The 18,056-nt window shown below is 42.6% G+C and overlaps 1 protein-coding gene across 4 annotated transcripts in view; it reads left to right on the top strand.

Moving 5' to 3' along the window:
* Nucleotides 1–17,305, top strand: part of 5-HT2B (5-hydroxytryptamine receptor 2B) — a 51,494-nt gene extending 34,189 nt beyond the window's left edge. For 2 of the 4 annotated variants that reach the window (XM_070287225.1, XM_070287226.1), the window contains 5 exons: nucleotides 4,759–4,991; nucleotides 5,167–5,395; nucleotides 7,509–7,647; nucleotides 7,708–8,091; nucleotides 12,922–15,231. In XM_070287225.1, coding sequence (XP_070143326.1) covers nucleotides 4,759–4,991; nucleotides 5,167–5,395; nucleotides 7,509–7,647; nucleotides 7,708–8,091; nucleotides 12,922–14,302 — 2,366 coding nt within the window. In that variant the 3' untranslated portion in view covers nucleotides 14,303–15,231. Of the gene's footprint in view, nucleotides 1–4,758; nucleotides 4,992–5,166; nucleotides 5,396–7,508; nucleotides 7,648–7,707; nucleotides 8,092–12,921; nucleotides 15,232–16,410 lie in introns of those variants that run through there. The other 2 variants (XM_070287228.1, XM_070287227.1) reach the window with 2 other exon arrangements.
* Nucleotides 17,306–18,056: the final 751 nt, after the last annotated feature.

The following is an 18,056-nucleotide window of genomic DNA, read 5'->3' as shown; positions in this document are numbered from 1 at the left end:
TGCAAGTACGAGAGAGATGAGTAATTTAACTGGTATTTTTAAAGCAAACGTGATTAGTGTCTAGAAGGTAAGAGGTTCCCACAAAATTTCGTAGCTCTTATAGTCACTGCGATTCATTGAAATAGTTAAATCGACTCGCCTGGGGAGGCCGGATATAACTACATACATATATGTATGTTAAGTTGTCGGAGATGGCTCGGAATATAATAATAATTTCACTGGAATATATCTTTCGTTCAGAATTTGCCACTGGTTAGTAGCTGGTCAAATCCCTACATCCTGGGGAACTACCATTTATGGTCTCTTTCATACCACCTTCAAGGGTACCAATATCAAAATGACAATTTATATATAGTGAACATGCTCTGATACATTCATGTGCATTATAATAGACAACAAGTCAGCTAATTGATCACTTTCGAAGAAGGACACAGCACTCTTACCAATAATATTTAAGTAAGAATATACTACAATGTCCTTTCTTACCACTGCTAGATGCTGGCTCGTTTGCAACCGAGTTGTCGCTATTGTGAGTATAAGTCGATGTCATCTGCCAAAGGCGAAATAAAATAATCAAATAAAGGGGAAGAAACGAAGTGAAATTCACGGCTTGGCCCCGACTCCTTGGTTGCGCTCATATTTCTGTGATTTGTTATTGAAATTGTTATTGTTGTTGGTTGCTCCGCGTCAAGTGCGCGTGACAGTAGCAAGAACAGCAACAATAAACAGCAACGAGTTGCGTTGGCTTATTTTATAATCACAGCAATTTTCAAGCGCTGCCTGGATGATTTTTACTGCTCTCCTATGTATATATGTATGTACGTACATATATGTATATGTATATTTGCATTTTATTATCCCTCGCCTTTTTTATTGACACAAATCATTTAGGATGTGTTTTTTGTTGCTGTTTTTTTTTTGTTGTCTGTATTGCCCCAGTTGTGGCACGTGTGTTTGCCCAAGTGTGCGCGAGTTTTATTTGTCGTCAGGTATTTGATATTTTATATTTTGATTGGTTCAGGATTTATGTTGATGTTTATTCTGTTTGCATATTTGCCGAAAAATTTAAAATCGGGTTCCGAGAATTGAATTTAAACTGTTACGAGACCGAGGAAATTGTAAACACTTTCATGAAATTTAATATTATTATTTACAGGTGGGAAAGGGGTTTTAGCATAAGCTATTTCTGGATTTTATATAAATTTGGAGAAAAATTCCTATTTGCGCTTTTTAATATGCAACATTTTAAAGAATGAGTGAATAAGGCGAATATTCATTGAACGTTTTCAAGTATTGTATTGTATGTAATATATTACATCACATACTTATCAGGAACCGTAATCATAATAAAGGAAAAAGTAAATATCTATCTATACTGATTATCTATTGATTTTAATAGTTTTTGTAATCGCTCAAAAAATAAGTCTTTTTATTATTTTCGTTTAAAATATCGCTCAACGTGCGTTTTATTGGGTTCATATAATCATTTCGAAGAAATTTCTTAGAAATAAGATATCGCACTATGAGCGATATTATGACCGAAAAAATTGAATTAATAATAATAAATATACGGAAAAATGTATTTCTAAATCTTTTTATTTTTAATTTAAAAATGTGTTTTTTGGTTTCGGCTGTTTTCGCTGTTTTCGAAAGAAAGAAAGAAGATATTGCACTTTGAGCGAAAAATTGTTAAAATTCGTTTTTTATGCGGCTTTTTCAAGTGAATGATTTTTTTATTTAAGGAAAACATTGATCCTGCTAAATATATGTATGTACAATACGGTAAGATTTATATGTAGGAATTGTGACGTCATAACTCCCTGGTGCCACCACTTTATCCATTTTCCACTCTTGCCAATCTACAAATCCACTTAGTGCATTCGGGTTAACCGAAGAAAAAGCAACACAAACCCTTTTCGGACAGTCATTCCCTTCCTATTAACTTCGTTAGCTGGGCAAACAATTTTGAGAAGCGCTGTATCTAATTGATGACGGGATGCTGTGCCCCGAATTTAATGTTGAGGGTTGCTGAGCTGCTGGAGGGAGCTGAAACTAAAATTGAAATCAATGCCGTTACAGAAACCACAGCAGAAAAGTCCAACAAAGGATCTAACCCGTATCTACGTACATACGAATGTATCCTCGCATGCACTGGCCCAAACGAGAAAAGAAAGTCAATCAGTTGTATAGAAGCTATTGGTGATGGTATAGGGGTTGATAGCCCCACTAGCTCCTCGTGATTCGTTCGAATTTATTCGATCAGATTTCTGAATATATACACATATAAATGAAATAAGATTCCTAAATACTTTGTATTCATTGACAGTTTATTTAATATAACAATTTATTAGTCGATTATCGGATTAAGCTAAAATCGAAATACGCGAAATAAATTCAAGGAATACTAAAATAAAATGTTTAAACCAAGAATTTGTTACCGTGCCATAAACACATATATTTGGGAAACACACACATGCAGTGGCCTATTCATAAATCATGTTTTCACCCGATTTTTCCGCATTTTCCATCCGGATTTGGTCCGCTCAACGGGAATTGTTTGCCTCAGTTCAGCAACGCGGAAAATGCTCAAATATTTGTTATGGCTGCTCTCGCACACAATGGCTTATGTTGTCACGGCCACAATGTATCTGTGTCTATATACATATATACATACATCTACCACTTGGTAGGCACTGTTTTCGCATTCAGTCGATTTGGCAAGCAACCGGATCATTAGCCGGACAGAAGAGACGACCGTCCCGTCGTTCATCGTCCATCGTCCATCGCCCATTTCTATTTCGCGCGCTGTCCGCTTTATACCCACTTAAAGTTACAACAAATTAAATAAGTTTCAACTCATTTACCAAGTCATTTTCATGCCAACTTTGCTCGTCATCAGCTTCCTCGGCTATTTGTGTTTCAGTTTAGTTTTATGACGGGCCCTCGCGCCCCATTTTAACCCCCGGCATGCAAAACGAAATCCACACAAAGAAAATCTGCTAAAAATGTATTTACCCTGACTTCGGCGCTGGAACCGGAAAGCGGCAAAGTTTTGCGCTTTTGTTTGAAATTTGTTTCGCATTTGTAAGTTGAAATGTTTCCGTAAGAAAGGCAGCCCCAAAGAACCAACAGAAAAAACAAGACAAAAACACAAATAAAAGCTTTGTCCTGCGCCTCAAAGAAAACTAAGGGACCTGAGGTTCTGCCGAGCAATCCGGCAATGGATGGGGCAGACAGACCCCAATCTCAGGATCCGTTTGCCGCTTTCGTGGAAAAGCAACGATTTCCCATTCCTCACCCCTTGTGGATGACCAGAGCCAGTGCTTTTTTTCAATTTAACTTGCCGCCTTCAAGTTTCAGTTCAGCTCGGCTCTCGGCTTAAACAAATTTCGCCATTTTAAAGGTTCGAGCCCGTCTACCGTCTGCTGCCCAAATTGATCTTATTGACACTTTGCTTACGCCCCAAATGGTCTGGGACGGGCCTGTTTTCAGCCAGACCCAATGGCCGTGTCATTTGTAACGTTTTCGTTCTCGTTTCGACCCCGACTCAGCTCTGGACCCGGGCATTATTGCAGTTTGAGCGCTTGATGGGCGCCCAATTGGGATGGGAAAATATTACCCGGCCATAAACAAGACCTTATGGTCGGTCACTGGTAAAATAAGGGGGAAAAGGTGGGACAGCATGCAACAGATACGGCCTGGGATACTGGAAAATGGGCTTAAATGGGCTCGTTATTAAGTCAATTTGTCCAAGCTCGAAGCTTTAGCTTTTTTAAGGTCGTACAACTGGAATAAATTTTCAAATTTATGTGTATTTCAAAACAAGTCTCGATATGTCACAAAAAATCTTTTAGACATGGTAAAGGACTTTCATAGATCTCATAAATGATACGCAAAAGCTTTTAATGTTCGACCAAATCCATGTGAATCTTCCCTCTACAATTTTATTGATCCATATCCGAAACGAACTTAGCTCCGTTTGCTTTTCCTCAAAAGATTCCGTTTTCCCAGCGGCAATTCGGATTCATGTTTGACCAGATTTCGGACACAAATCCCGCGCCCAAATCTCAGGGCACACGCCACAACAGAGCAAACACAAGTATCAGTCACTCAATATTCCAGGGCCAAACCCATTTTCACACAGAAAACAAATATTAATCATACAAGAGAGCGTTTTATATTTCCGATTCGATTAATTATTAAATTGTTTGTACATATGTGCTTATGGCTTTATGATTCAGATAGACGACAGATGAACCTGTCTAGATCGGCTCGCCGGGTGCGGCTGCTGCTATTTTAAGGAGTGTGCTGGCCACACTGCTTTTGTCGCTGTGCACATACAATTGTACGTTTATGGGAAAACGTAGGAGGACCTCCGCACTGAGTTATGACGTCCAACAGCTGTGCGAAACGATGGCCACAGCTCCGGCACTAGAGCTGCTCGCATATGTATGGGCCACTCGTCGTATGTTGCACAAGACCCCTCGGGAGGGCCGGGTAATATCATTTGCCAGCTTACGACTGAAGGGGGACAGGTTCCCGGGGCAAAAAAGCGAAGCAGTATTAAACAAAAATGGCAGGACGACAGTTGGACCTGCATTGCATTGTTGCCAGGCAATCGTAAATCGGGTGTACACATAGGTGGAAATATATTGCAGACACTTAATACAGTCATAAGTCGGACGGGGAATATATACTGGCTCAAAGCAGAACAAAGCCCCGGATTGACCTCTCCGCTCCTCATTGCCTCTTCCGCAGGATACTTTCCGCTGGGCTCGGAGCACTGCCTGACCTGGATCTGCCTGGACGTTCTCTTCTGCACGGCCAGCATCATGCACCTGTGCACAATCTCCGTGGACCGTTATTTATCGCTGCGCTACCCGATGAGATTTGGCCGGAACAAGACCAGGCGGCGGGTCACCCTCAAAATCGTGTTCGTGTGGCTCCTGAGCATCGCCATGAGCCTGCCCCTGAGCCTGATGTACTCGAAGGTGAGTAACTGTTTTGAAGACACAAATTCATCTATTATATAAGTAGAACATCAAAGGAACCTACTAAATTAGCAGGGAATGTGACGTGTACTTAGCCTAATTGCATGTTTCTTACCCAGTATAATGGTGTTTATCAACAGTGCTCCTCTGATATCTGCTTTCCATTCGATTCCAGAATCACGCCTCCGTACTGGTGAATGGTACCTGCCAGATACCGGATCCGGTGTACAAGCTGGTCGGCTCCATTGTGTGCTTCTATATTCCGCTGGGCGTGATGCTGCTGACGTACTGCCTCACCGTGCGCCTCCTGGCCCGGCAGCGCCAAAACTTGGGTGGCGGCCAGCAGACGGCAGCCGCCACTCCCGGATGGGCCAGCGGCTGGCTGGGCCAGGCACCGGCCTTGGGTAAGGACAGCTCCGTAGTCTAATATGATTTTCAGTTGGCCTAAAATTTGCATTTCGTTTCACATTGCACTTTTTGTGCTTACAACATTGCACATCACTCGAGACGAAGTAGGGAAACCGGGGGTGGAAATGTCGAAACGGTGAAGGGGGAAGGGGTGGCCTAGACAAACAATGCAGGGACATGTGCCGGATACTTTGCCTAGTATCGGAGGCCCAAAGTGCGACCGAGCCACAGCAATGCACACAGAATCGGCATTGAACTGGGTAAACACTACACGTCCCCCTCGCTCACGCCCTTAAAATGGGAGGAAAATCCAGCCCATATGTGTAGATAGCTAATTTCCACGTTGCTCCGCATTGAAAGCCCCATCGTAAATGGCTTGTAATGCCGCAGGAGCCTTCTGCAGTGCTCAACTAGTTTTCATTCCCAAGTTTCAAGATTAAACTTTCGATGGTGCTTATGTACAACGTTTTTCATGTGGGCTGAATTGCCTCGGAGGTTTAAAAAACCAAAGCCCCCAAACCTATCACAGTACATATTTTGTTATTCATGAAACATAACAGAATTTAAGGTACGTTTTGGATGAATCAGTTCAAAATTAGCCACGGGGAAGTGTAGATATCTTCCAATTGCTGTAATCTCACGTAAAAAATTTTGGTAGCAATTGTGTTTTTTTTTTTTTTTTTGCGGTTATCACCACGAACACCATTATTTTTCTTTCATTTCCACGAAAAGACTAACAATGGCAACTAGGTTCCATTCACTTCAAGCGTGGCTAAGTGGCAGCCACTGTCCCGTTAAACAAGCTCGGTTCCATTCCTAATTCTCATCCGATTGACGGGTGCCCGAGGAACTGGCAGTTATTTTCTGGCTGCTGAAAGTCAATGTAGACTTGGAATATTTAATGGACTGCCGACTGCAGTTGAAATCCCTTGCACTCCAGGGCACTCTAGCGATCCAAGCGAGCGTTTTACGCGGCCAGGCGGGGCTCGGTTGGGAGCGATGTCCCCGATTCGTTCGAGTGGAGCTACGATTTGCAGTGTGTGCCCGCGCCAATGGGGAGGGAATTGGGCAGTTATTTTAAGCCAAATCTCTGCTGTAAAGCGTACGCATTTGGGCCAGTCACGTAGCTGGATTTCGCAGACTGCCCCTTTAGCTGTCTGCACAGAGAGGAAAAGTCCCATACATTTAAGGCCCAATTAGTTGGCTACCACTCGAGGTATGAAGAGGGTTAGGCCAATTAATTTTATTTTAAGTTTAGGAAAACTATGATTAAATATATGTATGTATATCCAGAGATAGTTTTCATAAGATTTTTGTAATCTTGTTTGAATCAACGGGTTGGCACGTTTGTAGACGCGGTATATAGCCGTATTATAGCTTAGAGCCAACCGAAAATGAATTCATATATGTATGTAGCAGACAGCAGGATGAATGATCCTAGAAACATTTGCCCTCAATTGTCAACATTTTCTCCCGCCCGAATTTATTGGAGAATTAAGAAAAATTCTTTGAATCAAATCCGAAATCCAAGTGGAAATTGCAACAGGCCTGAATATCTCTTCAACGACATACAATAAAATTTAAACAGGATATATTTTTTTCAGTTTTCTACTTTGAGCTGTTGTTTATTTTGTGCGCTAATTGTCAATGAATTGTAAATATAGCAAGTAATTTTTTCGAATTGCTTTCATTGTCCATGTTGTAGAGTTATTAGTTTCGAAAGTTCAGCCACTTTTTGCTAAATTTAATTTTATAGATAATGAAATGAAAGATGACAACAATTTTTGAAATTAAATTGTAATGCAATTTTTACCAAATTTCTTATACTGCTTTGCTTATAGAAAATTAAAGGATATAGGGGTTTGATCTTTCGATTCAGAAGCCACCTGGGGATATAAAGATATCGTGTTGATATCTATTTTACTAAGAAAGTTGTATATGTATTCAAAAATGCAAACAAAGGCTAAATGTCCAAAGTGCATTGAAAGAGTATTCAAATTGCTATATAATTTTCCCCAGAACCTATTAGTTAGATTAGTAGCGCGCCCTTAAACTGTCTGCAATTTGACATCCACTTACCCGATTTCCCGGGCTTTTGCTTCTTCACAGAACGGAGATGCACCTGGCGACGACTCTTAAAGCCGGGCCCGGGCCACGCCTCCTCCGTGCTACACGCCCACTCCGCAAACTCCACAGACACAGACCTCAGCACACTGGACAACCACGAGCTGTGGCTACCGGACTCCAGGTAAGAGTCATTGCTCTAAGTGGCTCCATACTATGTGATACATTCTATTCACGCCCGCAGCATAAAGGAGCCGACGCCCACGACGATGACGGCTCTCCATCAGTTTGGAGCCGAGATGCTGAAGCTGTCCCGCGGCCTGGAATCGGTGGCTTCCTCCTCAACGACTGGATCGCCCACCAAGTCCGAGTTTTCACTATCCAATCACCTGCAATTCCCCTGCAGCCCGCAGCGTTACGCCCCCCACCATCCGCCCCTGCAACACCAGCAGCTCCATCCGCCGGGGAGCAGGGAGTCCTACCATCAGCAGCAGGTCACCGCCATCTCGCCCAAGGGTCGCCATGGAGCCGCAGTCATGGGACTGTCCACCACCACTCTGGGCATTGAGCGGGAGAGCACCCGGAACTCGTTGGCCAGCAGTCGCCTGGGCGGAGAGCAGAGCGATGGGTGAGTAGCCAGCAATATTGCGCATGATAGGGGTTCATATTACAGATGGGATTTGAGTAACACCTATTTATAAGTACAAGAATGTAAGAGCTATCAACATATTAAACTTTTAAACTTAAAAGGTTATTATATTTTAATTTTCAAAATAGGGATGGTTCAATGTAACCCCTTTTTTATTTCAATCCGAAGATTATTTGTCAGTGTGTCATGCTAGGATATTTCGCTTTTTTAGAATGAATATATCCTCTTTAACAGCAGTGGGAATGCCTTTCTAATGATGTCAAACAAATAGACATAATTATGTTCTTATTGAAACCCTTCAGATACACATTATGAAATATAATTATGACGATATCTGATGAACCGTTGTATTATATATCGAGCAGTCAAAGGACCTCTTAACAAACAAAAGGCGAACTGCACAATCAATCGATGAAGAGCTGATCGGTATAGTTGGCAAAGAATTTGATTTGTTTTCTCCTTTCTGAAAAACAAAGAGTCGTAAAAATTAACAGAAAAGTCGGCGCCATGTATTAGAATCATTTCAGTTAATAAATTTTAAAAAAAGAAAAGAAAAATCACTTAAATTTCATAAAAAAGGGAAAACATGCCGAAGGCAACCACCTACTTTTGCACAAAAGGTGTAAATGACTAATGAAATTGTTTCCATTTTAGGCGCACTCAGAATTCGTATAGTAAGGAATAACATTACAGATAATTAAAATTCTTCAACAGTACGTTTCAATTTAGCGTAATATTTTACCTTGCCCCTCCAAGAAGGCAGGTCAGACAATTCAGACGTTTGTTGATAGAAATCCTGGGAAAGAACTTTGGAAAAGTTTCCTGGGCTGCTGGCTCACCTGTCAAAAGGACAAACATCTGCGGCCGGCAAACCGTTTTGTCCAAGTGATTCTTTCCAGTCACTCGTTGGCCCTTTTGATGTCGCAGTCTCGGCCCTATTTAGAATCCCATTCCCAGTCCCAGTTTGGGTTTTTGGCGGCAGTTTCGGGCCAAGTGTGCTGACCACACCAAAAGCCAAGGCAGCCCAGCCACTCACCTCGAGTCCGCTTTTTGTGACTCGTTTATTTTCGCTTTTTCCGTTTATTTTCAGTGCGCCCCTTTTTGCGGCACTGCCTTTTATTGTCCTTCCGCTTTCGACTTGTGAAATTTTTCGTAATAATTAATTTTTTTGTACGTTTTCGTTTCCCTTTTTTGGGCGCTGCAAAGCTCTTTATTTGGGGAGGCGCACTGCCATTTTATTTGGCATTCGAGCCGCTCAAGTGATTTCTGCGTCGGCCACGACTGCTCCGAGGCCTTTTGCTTAAATGTGTTTTTCATTAATTTTCTAATTTCAGCCGACTGGCTTATGTCGGGATAAGAGATGCGCCCAGAAATTCAATTAAAAAATTGGAATCATAGGAGAAGAACATTTTCATTTTTTCCGAGAATGTAATAAAAAAAATTGAAGGGCGGTATGGGAGTCGGGGCGGTCGTGTTCATGGCCAATCAGGTGGAAATCACATTAACGAGCAATAGTGGCTTAAGCTATACATATTTCTGGTAACTAAAATGTCACACATAAGCTCTAAAATTTCACTTATTATTCGTGAACTGCAAGCAACTTAGTAATGAATCACTTTCACATGTTAGAAAAATTTGCTTTTCCAATGATAACCCAATCCATCTCCTTGCGAATCCAACAGCAGCAAACTCTAATAAAATCATATACTTTCTACACAAAACGAATCTCATACATAAAATTTAATTATAACATATTCCACACACATATCTTTGTTAATACACTATAGAGCGGAAGGCCTTGGTAGCCATTGCTCATTAATCTTTTGTTAACTATTAGTTTATAACTAATAATTAGCATTAAATAAATAAATAAATAAATCTTTAAATACTGAAATTTTCACGTTTGCGTTTAAAGCCCCAAAAGTGGCAGCTGAGCTGGCGAAATGCACAAAAACGTATCCCGTTCATTTTCGCTCTTTTCGGCATTTATATATGCGCTTATATCATATATCATTCTGACTGGGCGCTTTTCATCGAACTGGCTGCGATATGGGGCATTGTGCCTTCATATCTGCCACATTGTTTGACAGTTGAACGAGTTTGCACAATCAATAAAATGGATTTCGGCTTGCCTTTTTTCCTCGCACTGAATCACGCTCCTCTGAATGCAATGCAAAAAAGGACAAAAGCCGCGGGAAAAGGACGAGCTCCAAGTCGAGTGGAGTGCCTTTTAATTGTTTGACAATTTGTCGTCTCACGCTTCTCTGGAAGTTGACAAATGTTGTTTGGGCCGTAGTCTAATTCTGCGACTTGGTTCACATACACTGAAAACATATTTTGGGAACAATCATTTAATTTAATTTAACCTGGCAGAGCCGAAGAGATCCCTTATTCACTCCAAATTCAAAAGGCCCAGTTATTTTTTATATTATAGAAATATCATTATATTGTGGTAAATAAGAACGACATCGCAATTGACTTGCTGGAAGGTGTCTTCGGACCCTGCTTCGCCTTCATCTTCTCTCCAGCTTGGTAGGAATCTGCCAGCGAGCCTAAAGCGACGTCTTGATGAGCTCGGCAGCTGTTTAATTCCTTTGTGGGCGAAACAATAGCAAACTCGGCGTCAGCTCGGCTTTGTTTCACTTGCATAATGAGAAGTTGGGCCCAAACACACAGCCTCCGATCGCCCCTGGGTCCCCACGGCTTAGTCCTGTTCCAACGCATCTCAATTTATGCACACGTCTCGTGCAAACAAATCAAAACGCGGAGGATGCATAATGAGCTGACATCCTTATCCAGCGTCGCGACGCCTGGCCTGCGACTTGCCCTCCTGTCCGCTTAACCTGATGCCTTCATTAGCAGCTAACCAAGCCCCCATCCACATCCCTACTCTGCCCTCTCTTCGTCCTTCGCTTGGCCAAATAAAGTTGGAGCGCATTTGCATGCAAAGCAAACGGGCAGGCAGGACAGAAACCGCAAAAGCAACTCTGAAATTTATGCGTTTTATTAAAATGAATGCAAAATGAGGTGAGGAAGGGAAGCAGCTCCCTGCAGAGAGAGAAAATTAAGGAAATATATATTTTTGTCGTAGGGAATTTTATAGATTGCTTTGAATACTTGTATCTATGATTTAAGAGAGCCAATTTTAAATGTTTAATACATTACAAATTATCGAAACTCGTATGTTATATTCCAAAAATGTTAACTCAACAGTCAAGTTTTAAACTGTCTAGTTGTTAAACTGATAAACCGTTTAACTGTTAAACAGTTAAGCTGTTAAACCGTTAACCTGTTAAACCGTTTAGCTGTTAAGCTGTTAAACTGTTAAACTGTTAAACTGTTAAACTGTTAAACTGTTAAACTGTTAAACTGTTAAACTGTTAAACTGTTAAACTGTTAAACTGTTAAACAGTTAAACTGTTAAACTGTAAACTGTAAACTGTAAACTGTAAACTGTAAATTGTAAACTGTAAACTGTAAACTGTAAACTGTTAAACTGTTAAGCCGTTAAACTGTTATACTGTTAAACTGTTAAACTGTTAAACTGTTAAACTGTTAAACTGTTAAACTGTTAAACTGTTAAACTGTTAAACTGTAAAACTGTAAAACTGTTAAACTGTTCAACTGTTCAACTGTTCAATTGTAAATTGTAAACTGTAAACTGTTAAACCGTTAAGCCATTAAACGGTTAAACTGTTAAGCCGGTAAACTGTTATACTGTTTAACTGTTAAACCGTTAGACTGTTAAACCGTTAAACTGTCTAACTGTTAAACTGAAAAACTGTTAAACTGAAAAACTGTTAAACTGGTAGACTTTTAAACTGTAAAAACAGTAAACTGTTAAACTGTCTTCGTGTTTATACCTAGGAATTTGTTACGTGACGTTTCTATTCATTATCTTTTAAACTGAGACAGGTCTTATATCATTTAAATCATATTCCCTTCACTGCATTGATAAACATGTGCTGACATCGCTGAATCATTTAAATGTTCAGTCTGTTTTCTCACAGTGCACCAAGGATAACAGAAGAACATAACCGGGGAAAAAGTCTGAAGAAAAACGCTGCGCGGCGGTAAGCCGCAAAAAGCAAACACAAAAGTGCTGCCTACTTTTAAGGGAGGGCGAATTAAAGAGACGAGCTGACCACAGAGCGTGCTGGCTATGGCTACTGCTGAATTGTCCGCTACTACCGGGTGTTCACTGTTGTTCACATTGTTTTAGGCACTTCCCCGCTTTGGAATAGAGTTTGCCAATCGGCTGCGCAATTTTAATTAAAAATTTACAGCGCCAGGCGAAAGAAAACGGGGCAGCGATGGGCACTAAATCAATAAATCAGCGGGGTATAACGTAGTCATATTTTATATACTTTTATTAATAAAGCCACAAGGTGTCCTCGGGGCACATATTGCTTCGAGGTAAGTTAGAAAATTAAATTTGACTCGGGAAAAGCTTTTAAAGCGAAACTGCGGTTTCTTTCAGGCATATGCCCAATAGCGCCAAATGACTATCGCTCAATTAGAGGAATTGTTAAGCTTCGAAATTCTGCTAAACTAATTGGCGTAATTCTAACATCTTACTGTAGGCGAAGTTATCCAAGGCTCTTAATTATTAGTCACTTTGTCTTTAATTTCCAGTCAGTGGTCTAGTTTAAAAATCCGGAATACATACCAAATAACGATCCAGTGAGGTGCTCAGTACTTTGTTACAATGGGTACCTCAATCACATTTGTATCCACTTAAAAAACATTTTTTAAAATCTCAAGTGTAATGGCTTTCTAATTATTTTTTTTTATCTCCTGAACTTCCAGGACTCTCTCACAGCTCTCCCAGCGACTCAGAGCCTACAAAATGCGCCGGAGAGCTTCGTCAGCGGTTTCTGGACGCGATCGACGCTCCGGTCACGAGGACGCTGACGACGATCTGGACACTCCAACATCCACCCTGCGTCGTCACAAGCGCCACAACAGCCTGCCCAAGAATGCACTCTACCCACGACACACAACGGTCGAGGAGAGCCTTGACGACGACGACCACAACGACCACGAAGACGAGGTGGAAGAGGAGGACCGAAACGGACTAAAGGCCACGGCAATAGCCAAGGGGTGTCACTCGGACACCGAGCTAGATCCGCCCCAGAACCCCAAACAGTGCCACGCAAATAGCCAGGATCACCCGTCGGAGTACCTGCAACTTCCCTCCGTTTGCACATGTCCCTATTTCGGAGACAGGCCGCTGCAGAACTGCGTAAAGACCGCCGAGGTGAAGATCATTTCATCCGCGTTCCGAGTGACCACCACCACCACCACGACCACGGCTGTAAGTAGTTCGCCCAGCGAAATGGAGCTACTACTGCGCAGTGGTGGTGGGAGCAAAAAGGCTCTGACCTCTAGTGTGAGTGCAGGAATAGCGGGCGGCGGATCGGCGGGCTCTGCAGGCGGAGCCCCTCCATCGACCGGAGGCTCCACCCTCAGTCCTCACTCAGCCAACCAACAGGGCAGCTCTCTGACAGTTCAGAGCGACAGCAGTGGTTACCTGGCCGCGCCCGGAACTCCGTGTCCTGGCCGGAGAAAGCTGAGTATCTCGAAGACCGCCTCGGTGGTCACCTGGGATGCCAGTCGCCATCGGAGGCGCGGCAGTAGCTTCGGTGGAGTGCGCACCTCCCTGCTTTTGACCCCTACCAAAACGGCCACCGCCTCCACTTCATCTACACCGCTGCGGAGATCGGCCACACTGAGGAGCCACCAGAATATGAACTATCAGGGAGGCGGGGAGTGTGGCGGTGGCGGCAAGACCAGGACAACCACCTCATCGCCGTGCATGCTGCAGAGACAACAAACCGTGCGATCTCATCACTCGAGGAACTCCAGCGTGATCTCGAGAAACTCATCGCGTCACGGCAGGATCATACGGCTGGAGCAAAAGGCAACCAAGGTCCTAGGCGTGGTTTTCTTCACCTTTGTGATCCTGTGGTCGCCTTTCTTCGTCCTGAACCTCCTGCCCACGGTGTGTGCGGAGTGCGAGGAGCGGATCAGCCACTGGGTCTTCGACGTGGTCACCTGGCTGGGGTACGCAAGCTCCATGGTCAACCCCATCTTTTACACCATATTCAACAAGGTATTCCGGCAGGCCTTCAAGAAGGTCCTGCTGTGCCGCTATTCCAGCACGAGTGCCTGGCGCCCCAGCAGATAGCAGACACCCGTGAAGCCCGGTAAGCTCAAGGCCAATCCGCACAAGTGCCCCAGCGTGGACTTCCAGGAATCCACCCTCCCGGTCCAGCCGCGCTCAAGGACATCCCCCGCTACAGGACGAGGGGTCCTCAAGAGAAGCGTGGCAGTGGCGAACGACAGATAAATGCACCGACCAACGTGTCGTATACGCAACCTCTGGGGATGGCACACCGCTATGCACTCACTCCCGCCGACCAAGTGTGGCCGAAAGCCCGTGGGGCTTAAGCGCTTATGTGCCTCTAATTAATTTCAAATTCAATTTGCATGCTATTGAAAGGACATAGCCCAGGAGTGGAACCCACAGGATTTTCAAGGCTCTAGAATTGAGCATTAGTTTCTCCACTTGCTGTTCCCCCGAGAATTACGATGGATACCTTACTGCAATAACACAAATTCAAATTCACGGAAAATGTACTCTCCAAAGAATGTACACGTAAAACTCAAATTCACATAGCTTTGACGTCGAAGTGCAGTTTACAGAAACCGGATATACGGTATAAATGGTTATTGTTCAGTCGGTAATAGTAGTTTTAATGACTTAAAGCTTTCTAGCTTTTTATTGCTAAGAATTACCGATTTATTTCTGTTCCTATTCGTTGTTTAATAGTCTCTTTTAGAAGATTTTCCGCGAGTCCTTTGTCCCATTCAACAAATTACTTCATATTTTCTGCGTTTCCTAAAACCCTGAAAATGTCGCAGTGAAAATTCCAATCGATAAACTCTATTTGGTTTGGAATTTGGCAATTATGCATTAAATTTATGGGGGAACTCTCTAGCCGCAACTGCACAAAGCAAGCCGGGACCCATTAAAGGAACCGACACGTACACAAATCCACGGCAATTTGTGACTTTTGTTGTTTGTTCGTGTGGTTGCGGCTGCCCTCTGCCCCGCAGATTGCTATTTTTATTTGAAAAGTTCATTCATTTTGTTTTATTTCTGTGGGAAAATGAAAAATTTCAGCTGGTCACGTAAGAATTTGACGGCCCCTCGAGGCGGTCAGGATGTGGATTCAGCCAAGAATCCTGTACCCAGTAGCCAGTAGCCAGAGGCAAGTGCCCAGCGGCCCTAGGAAGAGAAGGCGGCGCAGCTGCTTAAAAGACATCAAACAACAACCAAGAGCCGTTACAACAACTGTAATAACGAAAGCCGGATGAAAGTTTTCAATGTGCGCTGCCAAGTTTAGAGCCCCTGGCTTGCGGGACGGGTCTGAAGGCGGCCGGGGCCCAAATGATAGGTAATGACGCCATTAGTGGCAGCCACACAAAAAGCCAGTCTCGATGACACCTCACAAACAGCCGACAAAACTCGTACCATTTTTGCTGACAAATTTTTAGCGCCTCAAACTTAGCCCCAGCAGGCGGCGGCTGAAAAATGCTGAAAAACAGACACGAGAAGGCGAGGCCGAAGCCAAAGCCCCCGTGGCACTTGAAAATTTATAGCAATTTTATCGCCGGCGGAAATATTTTTTCCACTTCATTGAATCCCTGGCAGAGGCAGGTCGCGGCTAGGTCGCAAAGTGTCGCACTCGGGGAACTTCATTGAACTTTAATGGCAGGCCGCCGGGCAAACAACAAAGGCCGTCAAAGACAGCCGAGTGCTGGGCCCCACATCCGGTTCCTCTGTCGTTGCTCCTTCTGCTGACTCGGCAACATATGCTCTTTTCGGAGGAAGGAGGGTGTAAAAGGGAGTAGGGGAAATCCACTAAAGCAGTCCGAATACCCTAGGAAAGTATTCTTTGAGAGCATTTTAAATAGTAGTATTAAAACAGATGTAAAGAGTTTTAAAACCATTTATAAAAATTAAATAGATCCCTTATACTGCATGCTAAAATATTTTCTTAACATATTTTTAATTTGTCAGCAATACTTCAATTTTCTCGAAATCAGCTTAGACCAGTGGTTTTCACGGTCTCAAATTTCTCTACCCGGCCTCTGCCCCAAATGTACACCGAATATCGCCTATACTTTGTACACAAAAATGCAATTCTGAATTGTATGTGTTGGTGCCGATCCTTGATTTATACCAACGAAATATTATTATTTAGCTTCTTTCTTTTCCTTTTTAAATAGTTGTCGCCTTCTATCCGAATATTTCACATTCCCCTCAGAAAGGGATCCAAAAATGTGAGAGATAATGAATAAAATACTCAATGCCCAAGACATTGCATCCACTTATACGAAACTGCAATCAACTTCACAGTGACTACTATAAGTCGAAAACGAATTTAAAACAAGCTCACAGGAACTAGAAACAAACCTTGAGTTGGATGTCCTGAGTGCTACCTATTAAGACTCTGTAAATTGTAGATTCATCATTGGTTTATGAAGTAACAATAAATCAAGAAGGGGAGCATTGTGACAAAACGCTTTTACCAGTAGTCCTAGTTGTAACGAGTGGCACTTCGCAGATGCACTCGCCAGCCGTAAACTGATCTATGCAATAAGATAATCTTGTAAATACTTCAACCCGCAACAATAACACCCCTGGGGCAATCACGTTGTGTACTATTAATACTACATGTGTCTGCATTAGGTGTAAGATTAACGTCAAGGCGGAGCCTTTCATGCCGCGCCCTGATTAGATTAGATTGTAACGAATGTAGCAGGTCTGGATGTGATTTTGGCGACAGATGGAACATATTTATCAGTGTTATAACCACCATTACCAGTATAAACACACACCAAACAAAATACTTACACCCAAGTAGAGTACGGCAGGGGCATTTCTACCGGGCTAAGCTTAGTGTTTTCCTCTGATGTTAAACCTTCAAATTGTTAAAAGGATTTTGAAATCCAGCCGAAACCGAGTTGCTTGTGTGTTTTACGTGGATGTCTTAGCCCTAAAAAGCCGAACTAATCAAAATCGCTTTCGCCGTGACAGTTAGGCACACAGAGGAAGCGAATAGCCCGAAAGGACATATCCCCATATAAGTAAACGTATCTGTATGTATTTTATGGTAGCCATAGCGAGTCCTTCCTAACCTAAGTCAAAGACACTGAACCGTAGATAATGATATATGTGAAACATATTAGCTATAATGTACTTTGATTTGTACAAGTGTTTTCTGATTATATTTATTTGTATTAAATGTGCATTACATCACTTCCCAGATGAGTTTTATTGGGTTTTCTGGCGTAGCTTTCGCTGATTGCAATCGTATTCCGCCGATGGAGGCGTGAAAAACACCTCAAAGGAAGTCCGAGTTTCCACCGATGAAACGAAAACATGAAGCTACATAGCAGTATTCACATGCAAGCCACGAATCGATTTCCATGGGAATTACAATCAATTAAACATCGTTCGAGCCGCGCTGAAAGAAATTTGAATTCGCAAAAAAGAGGGGATATTGTATACATTAAACGTACTCCACAACGGGTCGCAGTGACGGCTTGCTGCAACACGAGAACGGTAAATAGTTATGTTACAGGTAAACTAGACACCCTCAACAGATTGAAACAAACAATTCTTACAAACTATTATTATTTTATATTTCGAAGAATAATAATAACAATAATAATGACAATAATACAAGTTAAATTGTGGGTGCTATAAACAAGAATCTCCAAAGCACAAATAAAATTCCTTTTAGAAAATGCTCAATCCTCACAAGTGGGCGAAACGATGGCCTCAACTGCAGTGTGGGCGACCCCGAGAGTCGAGCGTCAAAGTTCCAAGCTGCTGCATTAGCGTCGCCAGTTAAATGATAATTATCCCC

Source organism: Drosophila kikkawai, chromosome 3R (genome assembly GCF_030179895.1).
Source record: "Drosophila kikkawai strain 14028-0561.14 chromosome 3R, DkikHiC1v2, whole genome shotgun sequence".
NCBI classification, from domain to species: Eukaryota; Metazoa; Arthropoda; class Insecta; order Diptera; family Drosophilidae; genus Drosophila; species Drosophila kikkawai.
Note: the sequence above shows the minus strand (reverse complement) of the source record. Positions and strands in the feature narration are given on the sequence as shown.